General features: G+C 37.1%; 1 protein-coding gene across 1 annotated transcript in view; it reads left to right on the top strand.

Moving 5' to 3' along the window:
* Positions 1-23,399, top strand: part of PKHD1 (polycystic kidney and hepatic disease 1 (autosomal recessive)) — a 401,857-nt gene that overhangs the window by 242,716 nt on the left and 135,742 nt on the right. Inside the window, exon 52 of the mRNA XM_004674033.1 lies at positions 16,158-16,295. Within this exon, the coding sequence (XP_004674090.1) occupies positions 16,158-16,295 (138 nt within the window). The remainder of the gene's footprint in view (positions 1-16,157; positions 16,296-23,399) is intronic.

Here is a 23,399-nt window from a genome sequence, read left to right as displayed (position 1 = left end):
TGTTTTAATAGAAAGTTCAGAGAATGTGTTTCTAAGAGGTGTGATTCTGTATTTGAAATTAATAGCTCTTGTTTAACTGAACACTGTAAGTGGGATGCAATTGCTGTTCTGGATGTTTTGTTAAGACCCGGATTCCATGTGCCAGGCTGCTGTGCACTCCAGGGCCTGCTTGCTCTGTGTCTAATGGCTTGTCCTCGCTTTGCTTCATCTAAAACATCAGTGATGCTCTGCACGCCCTGGATCCAGTCTAAAGCCATCTGTTTGCCTCTCTTTATTTACATGATAACATCACCTGATGGCAATTTAGTGTCTGGATAGAAAACATTGCTCTTCTCTCTATTGAGCCAGGGTTTTGTCTGGTTTAATGACAGGGGGCCAGGCCCTGGGACTGCGTTTCTCAGGCAGTAATAGCATGTGGAAAGATGGGGTCTATATTGCCCACACAGAGGGTTTGTGCAAAGGTATGGAAGGCAGTGCTCAGAGCCAGAACTGCCCAGGCTATGCCCAGCAGTGAAATGGCAGACATCACCCTGCTGTCTTTCAGCGTGTTTTTGGCAGCTAGACGAACATCTCATTTTTGTGCTCCTAGTGTCCACTAACTATAACACTAGAACAGAGTTGCTACTCTTTGCACATTTGTTAAATGAGAGAGTGAATGAGCACCAAGTGATGGGTTGGAGAGAATGCTGCTGAAATGACAGCCCTGCTCTTTTCCATTCACATTATTGACAAAATTGCTCAACTTGCAATGGATCATCAGGAATGATTGCTGTTGGCATAGAGAAGTTCAATACATTGTGCTGGTTGCTTGGGGACATGGATATGGTCCATGGTTATTGTGTGGAAGCACTTTCTCCTGGACACTTGTCTACAGTACTTGTCTAGAACAGTGTTTCCTCGGGTTCAAATATTTTTTATTCCAGTTCTCACTGTAATGGCAGTTTTTCTTATGAAACCCCTGCAATTCTATGGATCCAGGATCCTATAACTGTACAAACTTTATAAACAGGATTTAAGCAAAGCAGTGCTCATTTGGCAAGAAATACAGACATGAAATTCTGATGCAGTGTAGGTCTCAAATTGCTGGCTCCTAAATGTGCTTGAGGATCAACTGGGAATTACTCCCTGGAAATATGAATCAGTTTCTGCAGTCTCAGAGTTCTTTTAGGGTAGAAGAGCAGAAATGGTGCCGAAGGCCCCATGCTACCCCTTGCTCCCAGGTGAAGTGCCCTGACTTTGCTCAGGATGCTTCCTTTGTGCCATAAAGGGGGTCAAGAGCTGTGTCAGAACCTGTGTTATCCTCACCCCTTAAGCTGACTCAGGGTGTTGAGGGGCAGGTTTCATTTGCCATCACATGGTATTTAGGTCAAACACCTCAATCTCTCATCAACACCACAGTGAATACATGATCTTGGTGTGTTATATTATCAACATTCTTGATTACTTTACCTGTCTCTGCTTTTCTTCATTTAGTTGATCTCCTTTAATAAGTAGATATGCATATAAACACATAATATAAGGAAGTGGGCTTAGGCATTTATTAGCTGTCTGATGCAGCTGCTGGCTTCCAGAATGGGGTGTGAAAGATAATCCATTGAAAAGCAGATAGAAACTCTTTAAGAGTTTTTTTTTTAATATATTTTCATTCCTATTTTTTAAAAACATTATCTTCGTTTATGTTGTGTTATGTACACAATATTTCTTACATATGTGTTTGGTTCTCATAGGTAATTTAGCAATTAACCAATAAATAGTAAGTGGATACAAAATAATATGTAATTAAAATTTAATTCGTCTAGTAAGGGATCTTTGGCGTTTAAGTTTCAATACCATATTAGTACTTACTAACTGTAGTATACAACATAAATTTTACTTATCTATTTAATGAAGTAATGTTGCATTATAATGTTAGTTAGGTTTTTGTATTCCATCACTGAGAGTGAACCTGTGTAGATAGTACATTAAGATTGCTGCTAAACATCCAGAACAGCGAGTTTTAATTTTCCTAAGAACTGACTCTTGTGTATCAATGTTGTATTTCAAGGGTTTCCCAAAGATTTGAAGGTAAATGTCAAACTCATTTGTTTGGATGACGGAGATCTTGGTGTTCTGCTGTCATTGTTCACCTCTTCCTCACATGCCTCATTGTCTGATCATGTACATCTACTTTCTGTTCTTGTAGGATTTGACTGTTTCTCCTTTCCACATATACTTGCTATTCTTTCTGCCTGTAACCCTTCCAGCCCCCTCACCATCCTCATTTCCTTCCCCTTCCCCACCCTAACTCTTTCAGTTATTACTTTTTATTCATAAACACCCAACTTTGTGTCACCTCTTCAAGAAGTGTCTCTGAATCCAATTTGATTTAATTTTCCATCCCCTGTGTTCCTGTTACAAGGCAAGGAGAGGGACACCCCAGGACCCCTAAACCTGCTTGCGCTAAGTAGGCTTTTCTATCTGCCACATCAAGACAAAATACACTTCTTTGATTCGCTAGAAGACTTGTAATGGAAAGGAACTTAATACAATTCGTGTGCAACATCAAAAAGACAAAGAACAGTTTCCAAATCAAGCACCCAAGTTACCTATCATCTGGAACAAATGCCCAGCCAAACCAGTTGGCCCAAAGTAGGGCCATAGATGTTGAAAAGCTTGCCACAAGTCTAAGGCACCTTCTGGTAGTAACCCATAGAATGGAGCAGAAGAGGCCATACAAGTCTTGAAGTAAAACAACAAAATCAAGATCAAGATAAATTCTGCTAGTGTTAACCTTTGCACAGGTCTCTCACCTGTGTCTGTTTCAAGTGTCTTCTTCCCTTCACCTGGTACAAGTCCAAGGTTGAGAAGCATGTGCAGCGTTTCACAGGTCTCTCTGCTCCATGTACCTTCTCCAGGTCTCCTCTGGCTCTCCATCCTGCTTCCTTTTCCAGTTTCCTCTCTAGCTTTTCCTCCTCCTTGCTCACCCCCACCCTTCCTTCAGTGGGGCAGGGAACCTGGAACCTCCCCTTTCCCTGGGACCCCTGTTACATTCTACAACATGCTGGACATGCTGGACATTTTATTCTGCCATTTTTATTTATTTTTATGTTACCTTGAGCACAAAGGTTCTTACCTTATTTCATATTTTAGATCTCTCATGGAAATCACTGGAGTTAGCATGTAGCAGATAATCAGTAAATACTAGAGTAACTAAATGAAAGAGGAGGTGCAGGTATTGCTAACAGTCCCTGCTAAAGTAATCCTAGGGATTTTGGAAGATGAAGGGGCAGCTGTTGCTTTCACTGTAAGAATCTTGACAAAGAAAGGTCGGGTGAAAGGTGGTCAGCCCCTAAAACCATAGCAATCGAACGAGGTAGGTGCTGACTAGGCTGGTGCAGATCCTGACACGAGAAATCATTCAACACCAGCATTTATTTAGAAGCCCTGAGCCAGAAACTTCCCCCTTGGGAGCTGTGCTTCCCACAGGTGAGAGCATGCTGTAAGCCAGAGAGCCAGTGTTTTCCTCTTCTGAAAGCAGTTCTCTGAACTCTCATTCCCGGTAGGAGCCTATTGTTTTCCTTCTCCCCTGGAGAGCTGGTCTCCTTTCATTCAGTTACTCCTTCACACAGCTTGCCTCCTCCCTCCTTCCTGCAACTTTCACCTGAGCAGTTGATGGGCCTCCCGGGGCTCAGCACCTGAAGAATGATGAGCCTGGTGTGGCTGCCAGCCTGGAGTTTACAGCTCTCTGGGGATTTACTGCCTCCCCAGCCTGCAGGCCTCCTGCAGCTTAGCGTCTAGGCAGTTGACACACCTCCTGTGGTTTTAGCTAGTGAGCAGCTTGAGGATCTTCTGTTTTCTGTGAAACAGTTTCAGAGGTTACCTTTTCTCATTTGCATAGTATAGTTGCACCTGTTTTTGTTTGTTTTCCTTTTGGTGAAAGTATAAAAGGAAGAGTGGAAATGAGGTAGCCCTGGTGCTTGCTCAGAGCTACAACACTGGCTACTTGCCAAGGGGCCCCAGGTTTGTTGTTTGGAAAACAGTTTAGACAGATCATAAGGATGGTAAGGAAAATTAGTAACGAAGGGGTCAGGGATGTGTACTGTCTTTGGGACTCATGATGTCTGTGCCTTGTGAGTATTTTTCATATATCTTTTGAGTTCAGAAAAATTGAAAAGACTTTTAACACTTTTTAAATTCTTTTTCATCTGCAAGGGCCTCTTGAGAGAAGGCTTTTGAACTAGCTAGTTCAAGTAGAACAGAAAGGAAATAGTTAAAGGATTTCAAACTGCTAAAGAGGGTTTTTACATTTTTCTGGAAAGTAGTAGTTTGCATAGAAATCACAGCTTTTATACATTAAGTATGGTTATGAGTCTCTTCCCCAAATCTGTATAAGAAATGTAGGCTTTTTTTTTCCCTCAAGGGAAAAGGGGAACTAGGACAAAAGGGGCATGTAGCTTTGTGCCAAATATATTGAGGTAACAAAGAAAAGGGAGAGACTGTTAGTGCTAAGAGAATAGAAAATTTTATTGTGAGCATGGTCGTCATCATATCATGCTTAATACAAGCCTCACTCAGAGGAAAGCTAACCACAACTCTTATAAACTCAACTATGCTAATCTCTTCTCTCTTCCCATCCAAATTTTTCTATCACAGACATTGTTCACTTAGTGTAAGTATATTACACTAAGAAGAGTCATGCCAGAATTTCAATGCCAAGTGCTGGTTTCGTCTGTCCAAGGCCCTAGATTACTTGAAATTGAACAGGTTGGATTAAAATCAGAAGATCATGAAATACTATCAGCAAACAAATGATACAGGTTATACCAGAATAGAGCTCTTCAAATATCTTTTTTTCCCTTTAATTAAAAAGGAAAAAGTTACATAACTATAAGACTATTAGAAGTTAGGACCTTTTTAGGAGATTACATAACTCGTGTAAAAACAGTAATACTTACAGCATGGTGTTAACAATAGGACAGCTGGTAATGATATACCTCCTCATCTAATAAGATGATGAGTGCAGTTTTTTTAATGTGCCAGGCATTGTATCCATATTTATTTTATATGCCTAAAGCTTCATAAAGCTCTGTGACATTCTGTAACCAAGATAAAAGACTGAGAGAAGAGTCAACAGATGATTTTAGAATGCTCGTATTCTTATTTTGAACTAATTCTGCAATTAGTGCTGAAGCCAGTTGTCCATAGAGCAAGATTTTGACAAGTCCTACCTCCAAATTACATTCCTTCAATCACAGGCAGTAAAGACTCAGCCTGAGTTTGAACAGGATCTGTCTCATTTCTTACGTCCTTGCTTGTTGCCTTGTACCCAAATTAAGAATATGGTTTCCTTGCTTGTCTTATATATTCAGTTCCATATACTATTGGACATCCTTAAAACTAGCCTAAGGCTTCTGTTACTTCATTCTTTTTTTGAGACTTTTAAATGATACATAGACTCTTGGATGTGAGGATATGCAAAGCAAAATATCAAAGAATATTTTTTTTAAAGATTTATTTATTTATTCATACAGAACTGGGGTACAGGCCAGAGATGCAGAGGGTGAGAGGATTCACCAGAGACAGAGCGGGAAGCAGAACAGGCAGATCGATGAAGTACACTGCTGAGGGGAGCAGTGGGCGGGTCAGGAGAGGTCTGCCACGCCATGTGGTCACCTCCGGGGCAGGCGGGGATCGAACTCATGCGAAAGTGGCTTTAGTTTCTCAGTGCAGTGCTTTAACCCACTGCGCCACCAGGGAGGTCCCTCAAAGAATATTTTTATCTTTTCTTCTACCATTCTCTGGATAACTGCTGTTCTGAGTTCAGATTATATTGTTCTTTTTATCAATAGGATATATGACGCTGCATGCCAAGGCTTCATCATAAGCATTTTAGATGAATTTACTCTGTAACATGCACAAACACCTTATGAGGCACTATGCTATTCTTTTAGTCAGCTGAGAAATCTGAGACTTGGGGATCAGAAAGCTGACAAGGAACTGGGAACTGTTTTGTTCAGAAATTGTAGATTTATAATACTATTGAGAAGAACTGAGATCAGAAGTACTTGGGGAACAGAGAAGTCTGAGACATAGGACAATGATTTTAAAGAACATCAGGGCATAAGGAACTGTTGGGGATCATAAAACTGATAGTGAAATTTGGATTCAGTAGTCTCTTTTAGAAATCTTACATACATGCTAGGATGTCTCAATTCATCCTGAAAAATATGTTCTAATTACTCACATGTGACTACTTAAAGAGTAGTAAAGATAAATATACCACATCCTTTTAAATGATGGCTTTGAATTCCAGATTAGGAGGGTACTGTGATTTATTGACCTAGTATGTTACTAAACAATTATTTCCCTTCATTTTTCATTTTATAAAAAAAAAGCACAAAATTATCTATACCTTATTGTGTGAATTTCTCTAGAACAGTTGGTTCCAAGGTGAACTCTATAGTCAGCCTACTTGTTAAATCACTCAGGTTACTTCCTAAAAAAAAAAAATACAAACACACCTTCAAGAAACATATAACTACCATATTATAAACTTCTTTAGAGTCTAGAAAACAACACATAGTTTTCCATTTAATTCCTGCGGCTATGGAATTTATTTTAAAATTAGACAAAGATAGAACCAACAATGAAAATTAGAGTTTCACTTAATTGGCAATGATGAGAAGACTTAGGAAATCAAATGTACATGTACTTTAGAAGAAGAATAAATGAATAGAGTTTAATCCTAGGGATACAAGGATGGTTCTATCTTGGAAAAATGTATTGAACTAATTTATTAAAGCAAAATTAAACTCTCTTGTTTCCCCCAAGACTATACTTTCATCTCTTTTATAATAACAAGGCACATTGTTCATTATAAATAACCAGAAAATGACAAATGTCTAAGTCCCCTCCACCTTATCAAGTAAAGTCCCAGTCTTCATGAACATCACTCTGTCTCTCTACAGAGGATGGGTTTCTAGAAGGGTCAAGCCTCCAGAACCTACAAGATGAAAACAGACAAAAGTGCTGTCTGTTTTTGGGTGTTAAATGTAATGGAATAGAGAAAAGATATTTGAGGGCAGTGGGGTAAAGGGTAGGACTGAGGAAGAAACAAATGAGTTAAAAACAGAAATTAGGGATTTATAATGCTATTGAGAGGAACTGAGACCAGGAGGACTTGGGGAACAGGGAAGACTGAGACATAGGACTGCAGTTTTAATAAATATAGGAACAGAAGAACCAAAACGGTTCATGGGAAAATACAAGTGTTTTACTGAAGTGTTGTTGAACTAGCCATCACCTATAGAGTATGATCCCATTACAGGATAAATAGGGAACAGAGAAACAACCACCATGAAACTTCCCAACCCCCTAGTGCCTAATTAGTAGTCTGGCACACTGGACAAGGGAAGTCTGAGAGCATAGAGTCATAGACAGGCTGGAATAAACGGGCATCCTCCCTGGGCCCTCCTGCTGTCAGATTTTGCCTCTTGCTTGGATAAATCCATACTTGGGTGCTCTCTTGGTGTGGTGGCTGTTAATTCAGCTAGCATACACACCCTGAACCATGAGTATCCTTTCTCCTAACACAATGTAATCACAGGTCTTTCAACATCACTGAGATACTGATGGGAGATCTTCTCCAAGTTTTTTCATAGATGTGTCTGAGCTAATAAATACAAAATCTAAGCAGGTATTTCAAGGAATATTTTGAAGAGGTTCTTCCATGCTCTGATTATTTGCTGTAAAAAATATAGTCTTCCTCTTGAATAGGGCACAGAACAATTTATGTGTCTTGCTTAAGGGACAAACTAATAATAATCAGGGTGTATAAATTCATTTTCTCCCCACCAAAAGGAAAAAAATAATGTTTACACGGTGGTATCAAGAGAATTATGTAATAAGATTTTTCACAGTTAGCTCTCACTCTACTAAAACAGAAAACTTTTGATCAGTTTTTATGACTATTTAATAACAAAAATTAAGCAAGAAACAACATAATTTTCCATCGCTTGATAATATTGAAAATCCATAAGAAATATGTGGACGATTCATTTGAACTCGCTAAAATCCAAGACAAAACACAAATGCTGCCATCATTCCTACGTTAGGAGTAACAGTCAAGGCAATAGAAAAGAAATTAAATATGTAACAGAGGACACAACTGTTAGACTGGAGGAGTCAGATGCTATTAAATAAGAGAAGTCAGCAATCATAATGACATATTATTGTTTTAGAAGTGGACAAAAATAGAAAGGGATAAAACAAAATAATCCAGAAACATATTCATGGATACGTGAGGACTTATTTGGTGGTTAAGATGGTATTTCAAGACTTTGGGAGAAAATCTCTAAATTTCAGTAAATGATGTTGGGAGCAGTTGTTTACCCATATGTTATTTTTTTTCTGTTATGTTTTAAGTTCATATAGTTGGAAATAATCTAAAAGGACTATAATAATTATAAAGGAATTGAAATTGAAAATAAATATAGCTTATTTGTTTATTATCTGTGAAAGAATTGAAAGGAACAGACTATCTAGATGTCATAGAAGAAAAGAATAAAAAAATTATTACATAAAAAATTCCATCATCAAAGAAAGCAAATATAAATATGAAAGAACTCTCAATATTACAACTAATCAGAAAAATGTTAATTTAAAAAGTTAGATATTCATTTTTGGTCCCCAGATTAGCACAAATAAAAATAATTTTAAAAGTGAATACTTCTTGAGCACTTGTTATTTGTTGTACATATACTTTAACATTGTCATCTTTATAATAATTGTACTAGAAATAGGCAATTATCTATATTTTACTGATGAAGATTTAGTTAAAATTGCTACATTTTAACATTGTACATTATCAAATAAAAATTACCCATTTTACTTGATTATCTGCATACCACATATTTACACACATTATATTCCTTCATTTCTACTTCTTTTTTAGGCATTTATCAGTATCTGATAAAGCACCTATTAATATTTACTAAGTGAATGAATGGATGAGTGAATATATTTATTGATCTGTAATATTACTTTTTTTTCTATATCATTCCTTTCCTGGAAATTTCTATATATCCAGGACTTTAAAATAGGGATTAGCTTTAATGATGAGGATTTCTGTATCTTTACCAGATATTATGGAAATGTTTTTGAATACTATGATTTTTCAGAGAGGTTGTATAAACTGGATATTATTGTTCAAATATTGGAATTGTGAATAAAAGTTCTATGAGCCTTTATGATCTTTGGAATGGTATTTGAATTCAAGGGGAAAAGAGCTTTTTGTAAACTTCAAAAAGAACTCTCTGCATTGAATAAATGCAATTTATTATAGATTATGAATAAACTCTTACTAATGAGTTTTGCAGTTTGTAAAAAATATAACCATGAAATGTATAGAAATATAGAGGACAATGTCAACTTCTACAGAAGTATATTTGTATTTATACAAAATAAAACACTTTATGAAATTAGGACCTTAAAAATAAAGCCTAGTTTGTTAGTAAAGACTAGTTTGCTCAGAAGTTATAAATTTTGATACAGCATATTAAAATGTAACATAGAGGTTATTTACTCAATGTGTGTAAGTTGAGTTATAGAGGGATTTTAATTCCAACACTCAGGTTAGTAAAGATTCATGAACATTAATGCTGTAGCACATAGCAAAGCCGTAGTTTAATGTATGACTCAAACTATCAAAATGCCTATTTTTCATTTTTAAGTCTTTTTATAATGGCAATTCTAGATTTTTCTTTGAGGTCTGAGTCACTTGAGCAAGTTGTTCACTATTGGTTTCAAATGGTAACACCAATGACCTTCAGAGTATCGATACCAGTCCCAGATCCTCTTTTATTTCCTTTGGGAATAGAGCCAGAGGTGGGATACCTGGATCATATCTATTTCTGTATCTAATGTTTTGAGCAACCACCATACGATTCCCACAGAAGTTGCAATGGTTTACCTCCCCATCAACAGTGTACCAGGATTCCCTTTTCTCCTCTTCCTTGACAGCTTTTGTTATCTGCTGTTGTTTGTTAACAGTCACGTTACCTGGTGTGGGATGATGTCCCATTGTGGTTCTTATTCACATTCCCCTAATGCTTAGTGACACGGAGTAACTTTTCATATATGTCTTGGTCATTTTATGCCTTCTGTGGAAAAATGTCTATGTAGTTCTTACTCATTTTTTTAATTATGTTTTTGTTAGGGATTGGAAGGAATGGGAAACTGGAAGACAGTCATCAAAGGGGACAAGGTATCAGTTTTGCAGGATGGATGAGTCCTTGAAACCCACTAGGCAGAGTACACACATTGTACTACATACTTAAAATTTTGGTAGGAGTGTAGAGTCTTGTGTTAAGTATCCCTGTCATAAGATAATACATATATAGATAACTAAGTCAATATCTTTCTAAATAGTATATGAGCAACTAAGTCAATATCTTACTAAATAGTATATGAGCAACTTTTAGAGAGGGTGGATAGGTTGATAGCATAGATTGTAGTGAAGGGTTTTTGTTTATACATACAGAGGGGGTACAGGCCAGGGGTGCAGGAGTGGTGAGTGACTTCATCTTCTTAGTGCTATGCTTTAAGCCACTGTGCCACAGAGAGGGCCTATAGTGAAGATTTTAATAGTAAAGATTTTTTTTTTTAAGATTTATTTATTTGTGCATACAGAACTGGGGTACAGGCCAGAGGGTCAGGGGCGGTGAGAGGCTTCACCAGAGACAGAGTGGGGAACAGAACAGGCAGATCGACGAAGTACACTGCTGAGGGGAGCAGCGGGCGGGTCAGGAGAGGTCTGCTATGCCATGTGGTCACTTCGGGGCAGGCGGGATTCGAACTCATGTGGAAGCACCTTTAGATTCTCAGTGCTGTGCTTTAACCCACTGTTCCACCAGGGAGGGTCCATAATAGTAAAGATATTTTAAAAGAAACAATGCAACTGGTCAATGAATTCTTTGAAGGGTTGTGCAGAGAACAACATCATTACACCATCTCAATTAAAAAAAAAAAAGTATAGAAAGCCTGGCATGAGAGAAGGCATGGACTATTTTTGATCTTCATGAAAATAACAGCACCTTCTGGTATTTTTCTTTGTGAATTTGGAATTCAGAAGATTGATCTGATACAGTTGGTAATTTTATTTAAAGACCTTCCTATTAAATAGATTCAAAATATATTTGGAGAACAGATGGTATAAACTAGAGGAAGAGATAAACACTGTATGTTAAACATTTTATTGATCAATTAAGATATCATAATTTGAAATGTTGATTCTAGTATGGGAATTATGTGTATCATTTGTGATTGAGAAAGACACAGCGAGTATATATAGGAAGTTGAACAAGAATATATTATCCAAAGTTTAAATTAGACTTCTCCCATAAGGTGAGAATGAAGAGAGAACTGTTTTCTTCCCTTCTTCCCTCCACTCTTGCTCCTAGCAGGCAAATGTTTTTTCTTCAAAGTGTAAGAAAAGTGGTTTTGAATCTTGTGCCTCCGGGAACTTTAAAAAAATAGCTCTTCTGGTCTTTTTAAGACCAGCTTGAAAAAAAAAATAAAATGATAGAGTAGAAGAGTAGAATAAAGGAACCACGTGTGTGAATTTGATGTAGAAGGCAGGCTATAAAGTTAGCAGTTCTTAGAAAAGAAATTAATTATAGAAAGTACTCATCCTTATCTTCTAGAAGTTCTTTGTGCAGCTTTTTCTATAGCATAACATATTCTTGATACCATCATTTTGGTAAACTGGTCTACTAATTTTCAATTATGTTAATCTTTCATTCCTCTGAATTTTTTCTTCATGAGAAATGCATTCTATTTTAGGAGAACTTATTTTGGATTTAATAGTCATTCTCATAAATTGATTGGATATTTGAAGAAGTCATTAGAGTCACCAAAGTTAAACAAAATTATCAATTATTGTGTAAATATGTGTTTAAAGAAGTCACTTCAGAGCTAACAATATTCTCTTTGAAAAGAGGAAGATTGAGTCATATATCAGTGATTCAAATGACTTTAAAATTTACTTTTCCAATGGTTCACATATTTATAAGAAGGTATAGGGGACAAAAAACAAACCCACTCACTATGGTAGGTATAGGAAAATCACAAGCCTACAATCATCCTTGTGTATCTCACTCTGCCCTTGCATGCCATCACTCTTCCCTCAGAAGGCTGAGCTTTGTTCAAAGTTGGTGTTGCTGTGTCCCTGACAATAGCAGGGTTGTAATGGAAACTGTCTTCACCACCTAAGTTATGGGCTCTGATATAGTGAATACCATACAAGCAGAGAGTCTGCCTGCCCTAAAATATGCCTGTTCATGTGACCCTATCATTATTCCCAGGATCTGTGACCTTTGCCCTTGATCTCATTTCTACAGGATTTAGACAAGTGTCAGACCCTTGGAATGCTACACAATAGTGACCTTGATTCCCCGACTTTCCTGGGAAAAAAATGAGTGTAAATGTAGTGTTGAAATGACATGGAATGCTTTGTAACTGTGGTAGTCAGATTATCCTGATACAATAAAAGCTCTAGCCCTCTGTCAGAGCCATCTGCCTTTTGATTTGGCTCAGGCTTACTGGTATGGAGGATAGCTAATACATTTATAGAAGTCTGAAGCCTATTATTGTTTGTTTTTACGTTCAATTCATGGGGAAATTCAGGTGATTCCTCTCTAGTGTTAATTTTCCAGATTTTTTCCCCCCCTATAACTTTATCCTTCTAATTGTCATAAAACATCCTTTCAGAAAAGAAATCAAAACCAAAAGCACTGCTTGGCAAAAGATACTAGGATAAAGATGGTGGGATGTTTAATGTTTGATGGATGAATAAGTGGAAAGAGGGTGTAATTCGGAACCAAGAGGCACCACCCCATGGCTGGGCCTGAGCTCCTCTGGGGGGAAAGCAGTCTTTAATTACATCTGGTACTCATTAATTCTTTTTGGAGTCTCTTTCCAGATCTGTTCTCCCATCAGCCTCCCATTGAGCCACAGAAATTCCAGATGGTTCCCTCCATATGCCAGGGCTCATTCTCTCAAGTAGGATAGATTGGTCACTGACAGAGTAGGCTGGAGTAGCCTTGGCCACGTCAAGGAGAGGTTAAAAGCATCAGGCCATGATGAGATTAGTAGTGGCTTATCATTCATGATTTTAAGTAAGTTGTATAAGTAACTTTCTGAGTGATCATTGCAAAATGTCTGAAGCAATTTCATGGAAAGAATACTACTTCTAGAGAATGTGGCATGAGGATCCTGACTTTCCATATCTGGAGCAGAGTTCAATGCTTCACAGCTATCATTACAGCTGAGGGTTGGGCAGTTGGTACCTGACTGTACAGTAGGGTGAATTCTTTTGCTGTGTTACTGGCAATGACAACTCTATCATTGTGATTCAAGGAGGATTCCTTTATATAAAATTCTTTCTAACGAATATATTTCATTTTAGCAGGATTTTGTTTATTGTAACAGGCACATTGGTAAACATTCCTTTTGAGTCCATGGGAGTGAAGATAGGATCATTTTCCAGATAATGAAAAAGTACATTATATCACATTGTATTTATTTGTGCATAACATATTATATTTATTGGTTTACCTGTTTTCATTTGATGCCGGAAAATATTTTATCTTTGAATTCCCACTACCCAATAAGATTTGGCACATCATGGTGAAGGGAAGAAGGAAAGAAAAAAAAAAATGTGGGTATATTGATCCAGAAATTTCAAAAGTGAAAGGGACTCTGAAAAACATCAGAATAGTCTATTATTTTCCTCATGCTTTTTCTTTGATAGCTAGATTTTATATGCATGTTTGTGTGTATGTGACTGCAGACATTGCTTAGTATTATTTTTGAGCACCTATTTTACCCTTTAAGCACCTACTTTATTGTTGTAGGTGCTGAACAAATGAAAATGAAAATTACAGCTATGGTCTCTGTTCTTATGGAAATTATAAAATTAGGCTATCTGTGATTTATAGCAAATTTGTTTATTAAAATGTGTAGGGGAATTAAAGAAAAAATTCTATCAGGAGCACATGATCACAAGTAAAAATATTTTACATTCCATGTAATTAGCATATTTTAACTGAAAAGCACATTCAAAAGAGGTCTAACATCATTTTTTCATGTCAAGTCCTCCATGGATGAGAGAAAGCTTTCATCGAAGCTTTGTACAGACAGGCTCGCGCAGTCAAACATTATGGAATGATTAGAATGGATTAAAAATTGGAATACATAAAGCCCATTTGTATAGAACTTTCATTTTTCAAGGTGTTTTCTTGAAATAATTTGTTTTTGTCACACACCTATAAAATGCATATTAAATTTAGAACATTCTCTAGATATTTTCCAAGTTAGTTTGAATCTTAAAACCACCAGTGATTGCATAGAAATATTTATTTTTATCTATTTAAATTGATCATTTGTATCCATTAATAGTGAACTTTTAAATGTAAAGGGTATAAGGAATTAAACTCACCAGATCTGAATAACATGTATTTAACATTTATATCTTTGACACCACAACAAGTAACTGAAGACTTGAAAAACTGAATGGTCTCTCCCTAAGGAAGTAACATTGGGAGAGAAAGAGGTGATTACACTGAAAACCTGACCAGTGGCTGTTACCTTTTTACATACAGTAATTATGCATGTAATTGTGGTAATATCTTCAGGTGCTCTTTATAAGCATGCACGGGATGCCATTGGAGAGAGAAAGAGGGAAGGCTCTGTAGGGAAATCAGTGGATCAATGGCGTACAAAGACTGGCTTACCAACAGACCTAAACCAGGTAGATTCTGATAGATGAGTGGCGGGGACTAATGCCTGACCCCGATCACACTTTGGGAACTGATGTGCTCCTGTTCTGCTGAGGGGGAGGAAAGGAGAGAACACGTATAAAGAGTTTATGCATCAGCCTAGAGGTGTCTTACTTCAATTCTGCCTTTATTTTATTGACCCCATGACTCCTTCTAACTGCCAGGGCAGTTACAAGCCTGTAGTCCAGCTGCGAACCTATGAGGAATGGGGGAAGAGGTTGGTTTCCAATCATGTAGGCTCTGCTGCAGGAAAACATGGTGTCTTCTAGGGAAGCAAGTAGACAGGCGCTGGGAAAGACAACTCCTGAGATGCAGATTTTTGAGGCCATGTCCTTAAGAACAGCAGGGAGCATTGTTCTCTGGAATGAGATTATGTTAAAAATTCCTAAAAATCTTTACATATGTCAGTGATTATGGTACTTGAAATTTAAGCAGAAACATTTATTTGATATCTTTAATTTGTGTTGAATTACAACTAAGCTTCAGAAAGTAACACTTTATACTTTGGCATATGTGAAATATTTGCTATTTTAAATGAGAATTCTTATTCCTGTATTATTCTATTGTAATTTTCAGACAAAATCTGATTCTTTCTTTTGAAGTTGTATGGAAACTGCTTCAAACTCTCTGAAAGGAGAGATAAAGAATAATGGTTTTAAGTTGTCTCATAAGCTCTACAAGCATGTAAGCTAATGAACAACAGTAGAAATAATGGTAATATTCAACATTTATTGAGCATGTACCAGCACTTTGCTCTTTATGGTAGGGACTGGAGAATTTAGGATGGTTTACCAGTCTTATATAAGCAGCTTTGATCTACTAAATCACCCAACTCTCACTAAAATCCTAGTGAACGAAATAGGTATTTTAACTACCATTTCACAGATGAGATGAAGTAATTGGTTTACAAAGCTAGTAGAACTGAGTGCAGAAATGGGAGTCACCTCCAAATAGTTAAGAGTCCAAAGTCATACCTTTCCTTCTCTACCTCTATGAAACCAAAACCAAGGTGAAGAGGAGCAGAGTAGGATATTAATCGGGATGCTTGCACTGAAGTAGACTTAGGGTAGTTGAAACATAAACCTTAACTTTTGGCCATAAGACTTGGTATATAAAGTAATGTTCAAATTGACTAACATTTGACTAACATTGATACGGGGGTATCCTACCTCCATACTTTGTAGTCCTAGTCTTTCCCAAATATTTATTATTCCCTTGTGGCACAGGTCTTGGCATAGGTAGCAATGTATGTAGCTCCTGAGTTGCCATGTGAACCCCAAAGTAAGTTCCTGGAGGAGAAAAGGCAATTCTTGCTTCTCTGAACAACTTCTTCTTCTGCAGACAGGACTGTCATGGTGGACACAGATCTTCCATTCCTCAAAGGTCTCTATGTTTTGGGGACTTTAGAATTCCCTGTGGACCGAAGCAACATTCTAAGTGTGGCATGCATGGTGGTTGCAGGCGGGGAGCTCAAAGTTGGTGAGTAAAGGGCATGAGGGTTGGGAGCATGATGGGGAAATTGAGCTCTGGCGAGAGGCCTTAGGAATTGATGGTACCTCCAGGCAGGTGACTGAATGGATTTTGGAGACAACTGAGCAGAGTCATAGGGTGAGTTTGCTGCTACCGCTTTCCCTCTTTTAAGTTTTAGGTGTAAACCAAGGTGAGTCTTACAACGCATTGTTTCTTTATGTCATTAGGCTGTGTTTTCTCAGGTTTCTTAGGTTCTCAGGAGCCTGTTTATTTCAGGACTCCTCTTTTGCTTCCTGCAGGCCACAGGTGAACCTCCCTTTGATTCTTTGTATCAGAATTTCCAGTGGCTCACTCTTTCAGAAGATCTCATAGGATGGATGTGATCTTCTTTGATCAACTAACTCACAATAAAATGCAATCACAAGCTAATGCAGTGTCCTGGGAAAAAACTGAGAACAGAGCTCAGGCACTAATGCTTTAGTGGAGTAAATAATGGCAGTGAATGAGAGCAAGGGGGAAGAACCATTAATTCCTCTGTCTTTCTTTGTTATGTTTTGTAACTCTCTGAGCAGCTAGTGGAGAGGTCAGAGACTCTGCAATTCAAGAAAATGTGGTTGCTCCCACTGGGAAGTGAGTCATGTTGCTAAGACTAAGGTGGAGACAGGATGGAGGGGGCCAGGGGGCCTATTAACTAACTCTGGCACATTGGCTTATTTCAACAAGAATTGTGAGTTGTTCCAGGTAGACAATGTCCTTAGAGTTGTTGCAGGTTAGGAATAGACAATGGGGAGAAGACATGTCTGCCCTTCCACAATGAAACTACTTTTGACCTTAGTAAGGCATTCTACTAATATTTTTAACTCTAAAAAATATTTAAAGAGAATTCCCAGAAATAAGAGTATCTTCTTGTAAAGAAACAATAACAGTTGGATATTGTTGTTTGGTACTATTCAAGTTTTAGGACCTCTGGTAGAAGAGAATTCTAGGCCTAACTAATTGCCCAAAACTGAAATCACTATAAATTTGTGAGATTTTATGGGCAGGTCTCTTGAAACAAAGAAAGACAGATGAATTAATGGTTCAGTGGACCAAGTGATAAAAAAAAAAAAAAAAAGCAAAACATTTGAGACAGAGATTATTCCCACTTTTATCGATCTCACTAGATTTGTTTCCCTCTCAGTAAAGGTCTTTATTTCTGTAATTCTTGTTGGTTCTGGTACTTTCACTTTGAATTCATATAGGATGAGTGTCAAACTCCCTATCCTTTGACAGCTCTTTGTGAACATTAAAAAAAAACCAAAATCATTATTTTGTTTACGCATACAAGAACTGAGATGTATGTCAGAGGTGTGGAGTGGGGTGAAAGGATTCACCATAGATAGAATGGGAATCATAACAGGCAAATTTAATGAAATCCATTGCAGTGGGGAGCAGCAGGCAAGACAGGAGAGGTCTGTTGTACCATGTGGGTCACCTCCCTGGCCAGGGATTGAACTAAAGCCACAGTGGTGATAGCATAATAGCACTGAGACTTGAACCATATGCCATCAGGAAGGCTCCTTGTTTTGTTTATTTTCCATCTACAGGCATTTGTTTTTCTCTTTATGATGTATTTACTAAGCCCAATTATCTCTATTTCCATTCATGTTGTTGCAAAAGGCAAAATTTCATTTTTCTTATCACTGAGTAGTCTATTGTTGAATATATATATACCCCATCTTTATCTAGTGATCTTTTGTGGGCATTGGGTCGTTTCTCTCTCTGGGCTAAACTGAATAGTACTGCAAGGAACATAGGGTGCATTTAAGGGCAGATTAGAAGTAGAGTAAATGAATTTACGGATAAAGGGCCTTGGGGTCAAATTGTATTCCAGAAAGATATTATAAATTTGTACTCTATTCCTCTTTCTCAGAGTTATGAGCCTCTTCACACTTTCTGATATTATATTTTAACACACCTCTGTTGTGTTTCATTCCTCCTGGATTATGAAATCAGGGGGAAATAATTAGTCTCAGGTAGAATCTGACTTATTCTGAACAGAGTGAAATAAGTGTAATTTTAACTGCAGGACTCTAAGTTAGTTGGGATCAAATCCAGCTTGGTCATCGACTTACTCTTTGACCTTAACAAAACAGCTTCTGACACCTCTATTTCTTCACCTGTAATATAGGAAGCAGCAATAGAACCTACCTCAGGGAGATATTGAGACCATGAAAATCACAGCTCTACTGAATGCTTGGCATATAGTAGTAGATACTTAATAAATATTAGTTTATCTCTCAAAGTTTCTGTAGAAAATAGATGTCATATTGAGTCAGACATTTTGAGAAGATTTTCATGACAGAACTGTTTCCAGAAACCTGAAGAAGTACATCCAAGAGCACTTTATCACTCATCTCCTAAAGGAATGAGAAAAGGAAGTTGTTTCTGGAATCATGGAAGTGGCAGTGTGGAGCAGGCAGCCAGACAGTAACTGGGTCTTCTGTGTCATTGGGTCTCAGTACAAGGAGGAACCTGTGTGATCTCACTCTTTCCTCCCTCTTCTGCTTATTTAGCCATTGGCCCAAAGCAACCTGAAGTCAGAGGAAAGGAAAGCCATTGGTGTTGGGTGTGCAGGTCAGTAGCACATGAGGTCTGAGCAGAATAGAAGCCAAGATATTGATGGGAGCATTTCAACGCAAATCTGATCCTTCTTTCATACAGATGAAGATTAACTTCTTCCTCAAGCTGTGTCACACTGTGGGCCCTGCCCAGATTTGAGGCCTTGCCTCAACTACATCACCTCTACTTTGTACACTGGATAGGGCTTATTTTGTTTTACTTTGTGCCCTTGGGGTTCCTAAGTGAGATACCTGCTTATAATTTCTACTATTACTATATTAGTTCAGTTCTTTTTTTTTTTTTTTTCACACTGGGGAGATCTTTTTGGCTTAGGATTTTTTCCCTCCCAGATACTATCACTTGCTCATTTGTTTAATAGAAAAGCTTTTATAAAAGCTACATTCAGGGACTTCCTTGGTGGTGCAAGGGGTTAAAGCACAGCACTATGAAGCTGTCTGCAGCCATTGCAGCATGAGTTTAATCCTTGCCTAGGGAGCTGACTCACATGGCACAGTAGATCTCTCCTGTCTCACCCACTGCTCCCCTAAGCAGTGGGTTTCAGTGAGTCTGCCTGTTCTGTTTCATACTCTGTCTCTGGTAAATCTTCTTACCCCGCACACTTCTGACCTACACCCCAGTTTTTATATGCATAAATAAATAAATCTTCCAAAAAACAATAAAAGCTCCACTCAATTAATTGATAGAAACAGGAAATAAAACAGAGCCTCCTTCTTCTTGTTATTAGAAAACTTAGGTCATGTTGATGTCTTCTATTGCTACTATTTTTCTTTAATGGTAAATTATTTTTCAGTTCATGAGGTCACTTAACATTATAATTAAAATGTGTCGACTGAAATTCTGTGCTACTTTTGACTTCTGTATTTCAAATCTTATTTTAAAATGTGTTCATCCCCAACAATATTTTTTCCTACTACTAGACAATGGTGTATTCTTTTTCACTCTGCTTTGTCCATGTGTTCCAGGCCTAAAGGTTGATAATTGGAACCCATCTGCCCAGTTCTATGTGCATTATGCCTGAAGGAAGCCTTTCAACCCATCTGTCCAATTCTACCACACCCTAAAGAAATCCCAACATGAAATAGATAATAAGACTAGTTAGTAAACAAACTTAATAGATGTGGACATTGGCACAGAGTGTTGCCAGAGACTGTCTGTTATCTGATGCCATTTTTTCCAAGTAACAACATTGTGGAATGATATTTCTTGGTGGTCCTAGTTTTAAGGCAACTGGTGCTGGCAAAAGGATGAAATGACTTTTAGCAGAGTAGAAGCATAATGCGAGAATCCAAAGGGAAGTTTAAGATCAAAGCTTTGCTGACAGGGATACAGCTGCACCACAAATGACAAACTCGATTTCATTTTTTGTTCAGTGTTTGTCTCATGAGTCTAATAAAGCAATTGGTATAAACAATTGAGTATTTCACTTGCATGCGCACACTTTCACACCTCATGAATGTTATTGTTGCCTACCACATACCAGTTAACTTGGGAGCTATTGAATTTACAGAAAGAAGCCATGGACCCTAGTTGTCAAGAGATGCTTCAATAGAATAGTGGAGACAAACAAAAACATAATTGAAGAGACAACTGTTCGAATCTGGAGAGGAAGGCACCTAACGGTAAAAGAAATCTGAAAAAGCACTTATTTATGTGCTTTTGGACAAGCATTATGCCTTCAAAAATTATTGGAATAGGCATGCCTGGGTTGTAGGATTCTACAGACTAAGGGTAGCAGATAAAGTTTCTTGGACTTTTACATTATTGTAAGGAGTTTGTATTTTTTGAGGAATATGGTATTTTAGTCACTGTATAGTTTTAAGCAGAAAAATGACATCATTAGATTTCATCGTAGAAAGATCACTCCTGTTTAAAAGTGAATACTTGTCCATATTAAGAGTGATGCCCTAAAGCCTTTACATGCTTGTATGAATCTTTTGGATCATGAAATAGAACAAATAAATGTAAGGCAAAAGTGATTCCTCTGACATAGTGATTTTTCCAATCCTCAATTACAGGATTGTCCTTATCTCTATTTCCTCCTCCTCCTCCCTTCTTGTGCCTTTATTTTCAGTATATGTCATCTGAGAGCCAGGCATTCTTTCTAGGACCTGTTTGTTCAACAATGAGCAAAATAGATATGGTTCCTATTTGTATTTTTACTTGTTAATGGAAATGGACATAAATAGTAAAATATATGGAGAAGATTATTTTAGCTGGCAATTCATGCACTAAAGGAAATTAAAACAGGAGAGTTAGCTGTAGAGCGAGGTCCCTCTTGGATGTTGACACCGTTGATTAGGTAGGAACAAAGCAAGGGTAAAACACACTGACAAATGGGGTGATTTTGGACAAGCCCAAAGTATTTAAATTTTTAGTTTGGGTAGTAGAGGAGGACTGATAAAAATGCCGACTTAAAGCCTTACAGTAAACAGTGGTTTTGTTGATTGCTCTATATGACAGAGTTTCTTTGCCCATGAGTAGATATCTTAGATCATCCCTTCCACCAGTGTCCCTTCTGAAGTAAAACATCATCCCTTAATATGTGCTCCTTGTTATCTTAAATTCACTTTTGTTAACATGGTAGTGCTCCGAGTATTCTACTCAGTGGGCAGTGTTTTAATTCTGTGCTTTTAAAATTGCAAATGGGAAATTCTCTTGTGATACTTTGTCGGACGATTTCTTAGACAGAGAACTAGTAATTTGTGTCCTTAAAACTTAATAGAAAATTCCTTGATTCCTAAGTAAGCCACAGACATGTCCCATACATCAATGTCCCTGAGGACACAGCAGTTCATTGTTCCTCTGACCTGTCACAACCAGGTCACACGAGGCATCACCTAGTCACTCAGTAATTATGCTAGAAACTGGGTTTTTAGCCTAAAACTTGTCACATACTGTTTGGCAGAGCCAGTGATGGGTATTTGTCAGCCCTGTCTCACATCTGTAGCCAGGAGCCTAAGGTCATCATTAGCACATGACTTTGATTGTCAGGAAATGAAGTACTAGGTGTATGGAAGTTTCTTTCATTGCCTCCATGATTGGGACTTTCTCAATCCTAAAGAAGAAAAATCCATACACAGTTTATTGCCTTCTGAACTGACAGTTCTGTAAGACTCATTGGATGATTAAGTAATAAGAAGGAGACAAACCAGAGAAGAGTGTAGATTAAAACATAACCTCCAGCTTAAAGCCACAATACCCAGGTAGTCAGAGGCATCAAATAGCTCAGAGAAGCTTGTGATGATGTTTGTTAAAGAATAATATTTTAAGTAAAATTATATATAAATTTATACATATTCTTTTTAAGTTTAATGCTTATTTGCAAATAATACAGATTTAATGAGTAAATATAAGTGTACATAGGTATCTGTAAAATAGGTGGTTTACAAATTAGCTAATATGGTTCATTAGTCAACAAATCAGATTCTATCTACGCTGTTAGTTCTATAATCTGACTCCTAGTTAGTTGTAAAATAAAAATGTGAATAAAATAAAAAGGGAGTGACTTTTAAATATTGTACTTATTTAACTATAAGGGTGAAAGCATAAAGCTTTGTTCTTTAGCAGTTCAGGAAACAATTAGCTTTGATTCTGTGAGTCCCAAAGAAGAGAGGCAGCTAACAGCTAAATAATACATATTTCAAAATGAGTTCAATTATAAAAATAAATGTTCATTAGAATTCTCAAAAACATTACTTTATCCTTATCTATAATGTGCTATATGGTGATATAAGAAATGATTATTCTGTCTTGGTGGGCCACCAGTCTTATCTAAGCAAATTTACAATAATCCTCTCTATTTTAGTGCTTAAATACTTACTAAATCAGTGCTTCCCAAGCTTTATTTTAAACTCTTGATCTTCTGTTACAGCAGTATAATCTTCCTTAGAAATCGATTGTTTAAAAAACACTTAAATAAGTATCTAATAAATAAGACATTGAATACTGTTTAATTATTTTTGCATGGAAAAACTAATTTTAGGCACAGAGGCAAAAAAGAAAGGATGAATGATTTTTTTTTCTTTATTAAAAAACTCATATAGTAGTATTCAACTTTGAGAGGAATTTAAATGTACTCCCTGCAGTTCCCCTAGGCTCAACATTCAAATCAGTAGTCATCTACCATTTTTCTCTTTGACTAGTGTCCAACAGTTTAGGAATAGGATATTATTTGTAGGATGAACTTGCTTTCTTTTCCCTAATTTATATGTTTAAGTGTTACTTGAAATGCTTCATTTATTTTGTGTTTCTACTAGTAATTTATTTTTACTATTATTACTACTAAAAGTCAACATTTCAAAAAGCATATATTATCTGGAGAAACTGTGCTGGGTGACACACTTTATATGCACTTTATAACTTAACTCTCACAAAATTGGATGCAGCTTTGTGACTCTTTGGTAGCTGCAGCAACCAAGGCTTAGTGAAGTGAATTTGCTCAACCTTATTTATGAAGTTTTAAGGATTTTTACACGTTTCATAATTGAATGA

Source organism: Condylura cristata, unplaced genomic scaffold (assembly GCF_000260355.1).
Source record: "Condylura cristata isolate star-nosed mole 26May11 unplaced genomic scaffold, ConCri1.0 scaffold00001, whole genome shotgun sequence".
Taxonomy (NCBI): domain Eukaryota; kingdom Metazoa; phylum Chordata; class Mammalia; order Eulipotyphla; family Talpidae; genus Condylura; species Condylura cristata.
This window is presented reverse-complemented; position numbering and strand designations above follow the sequence as displayed.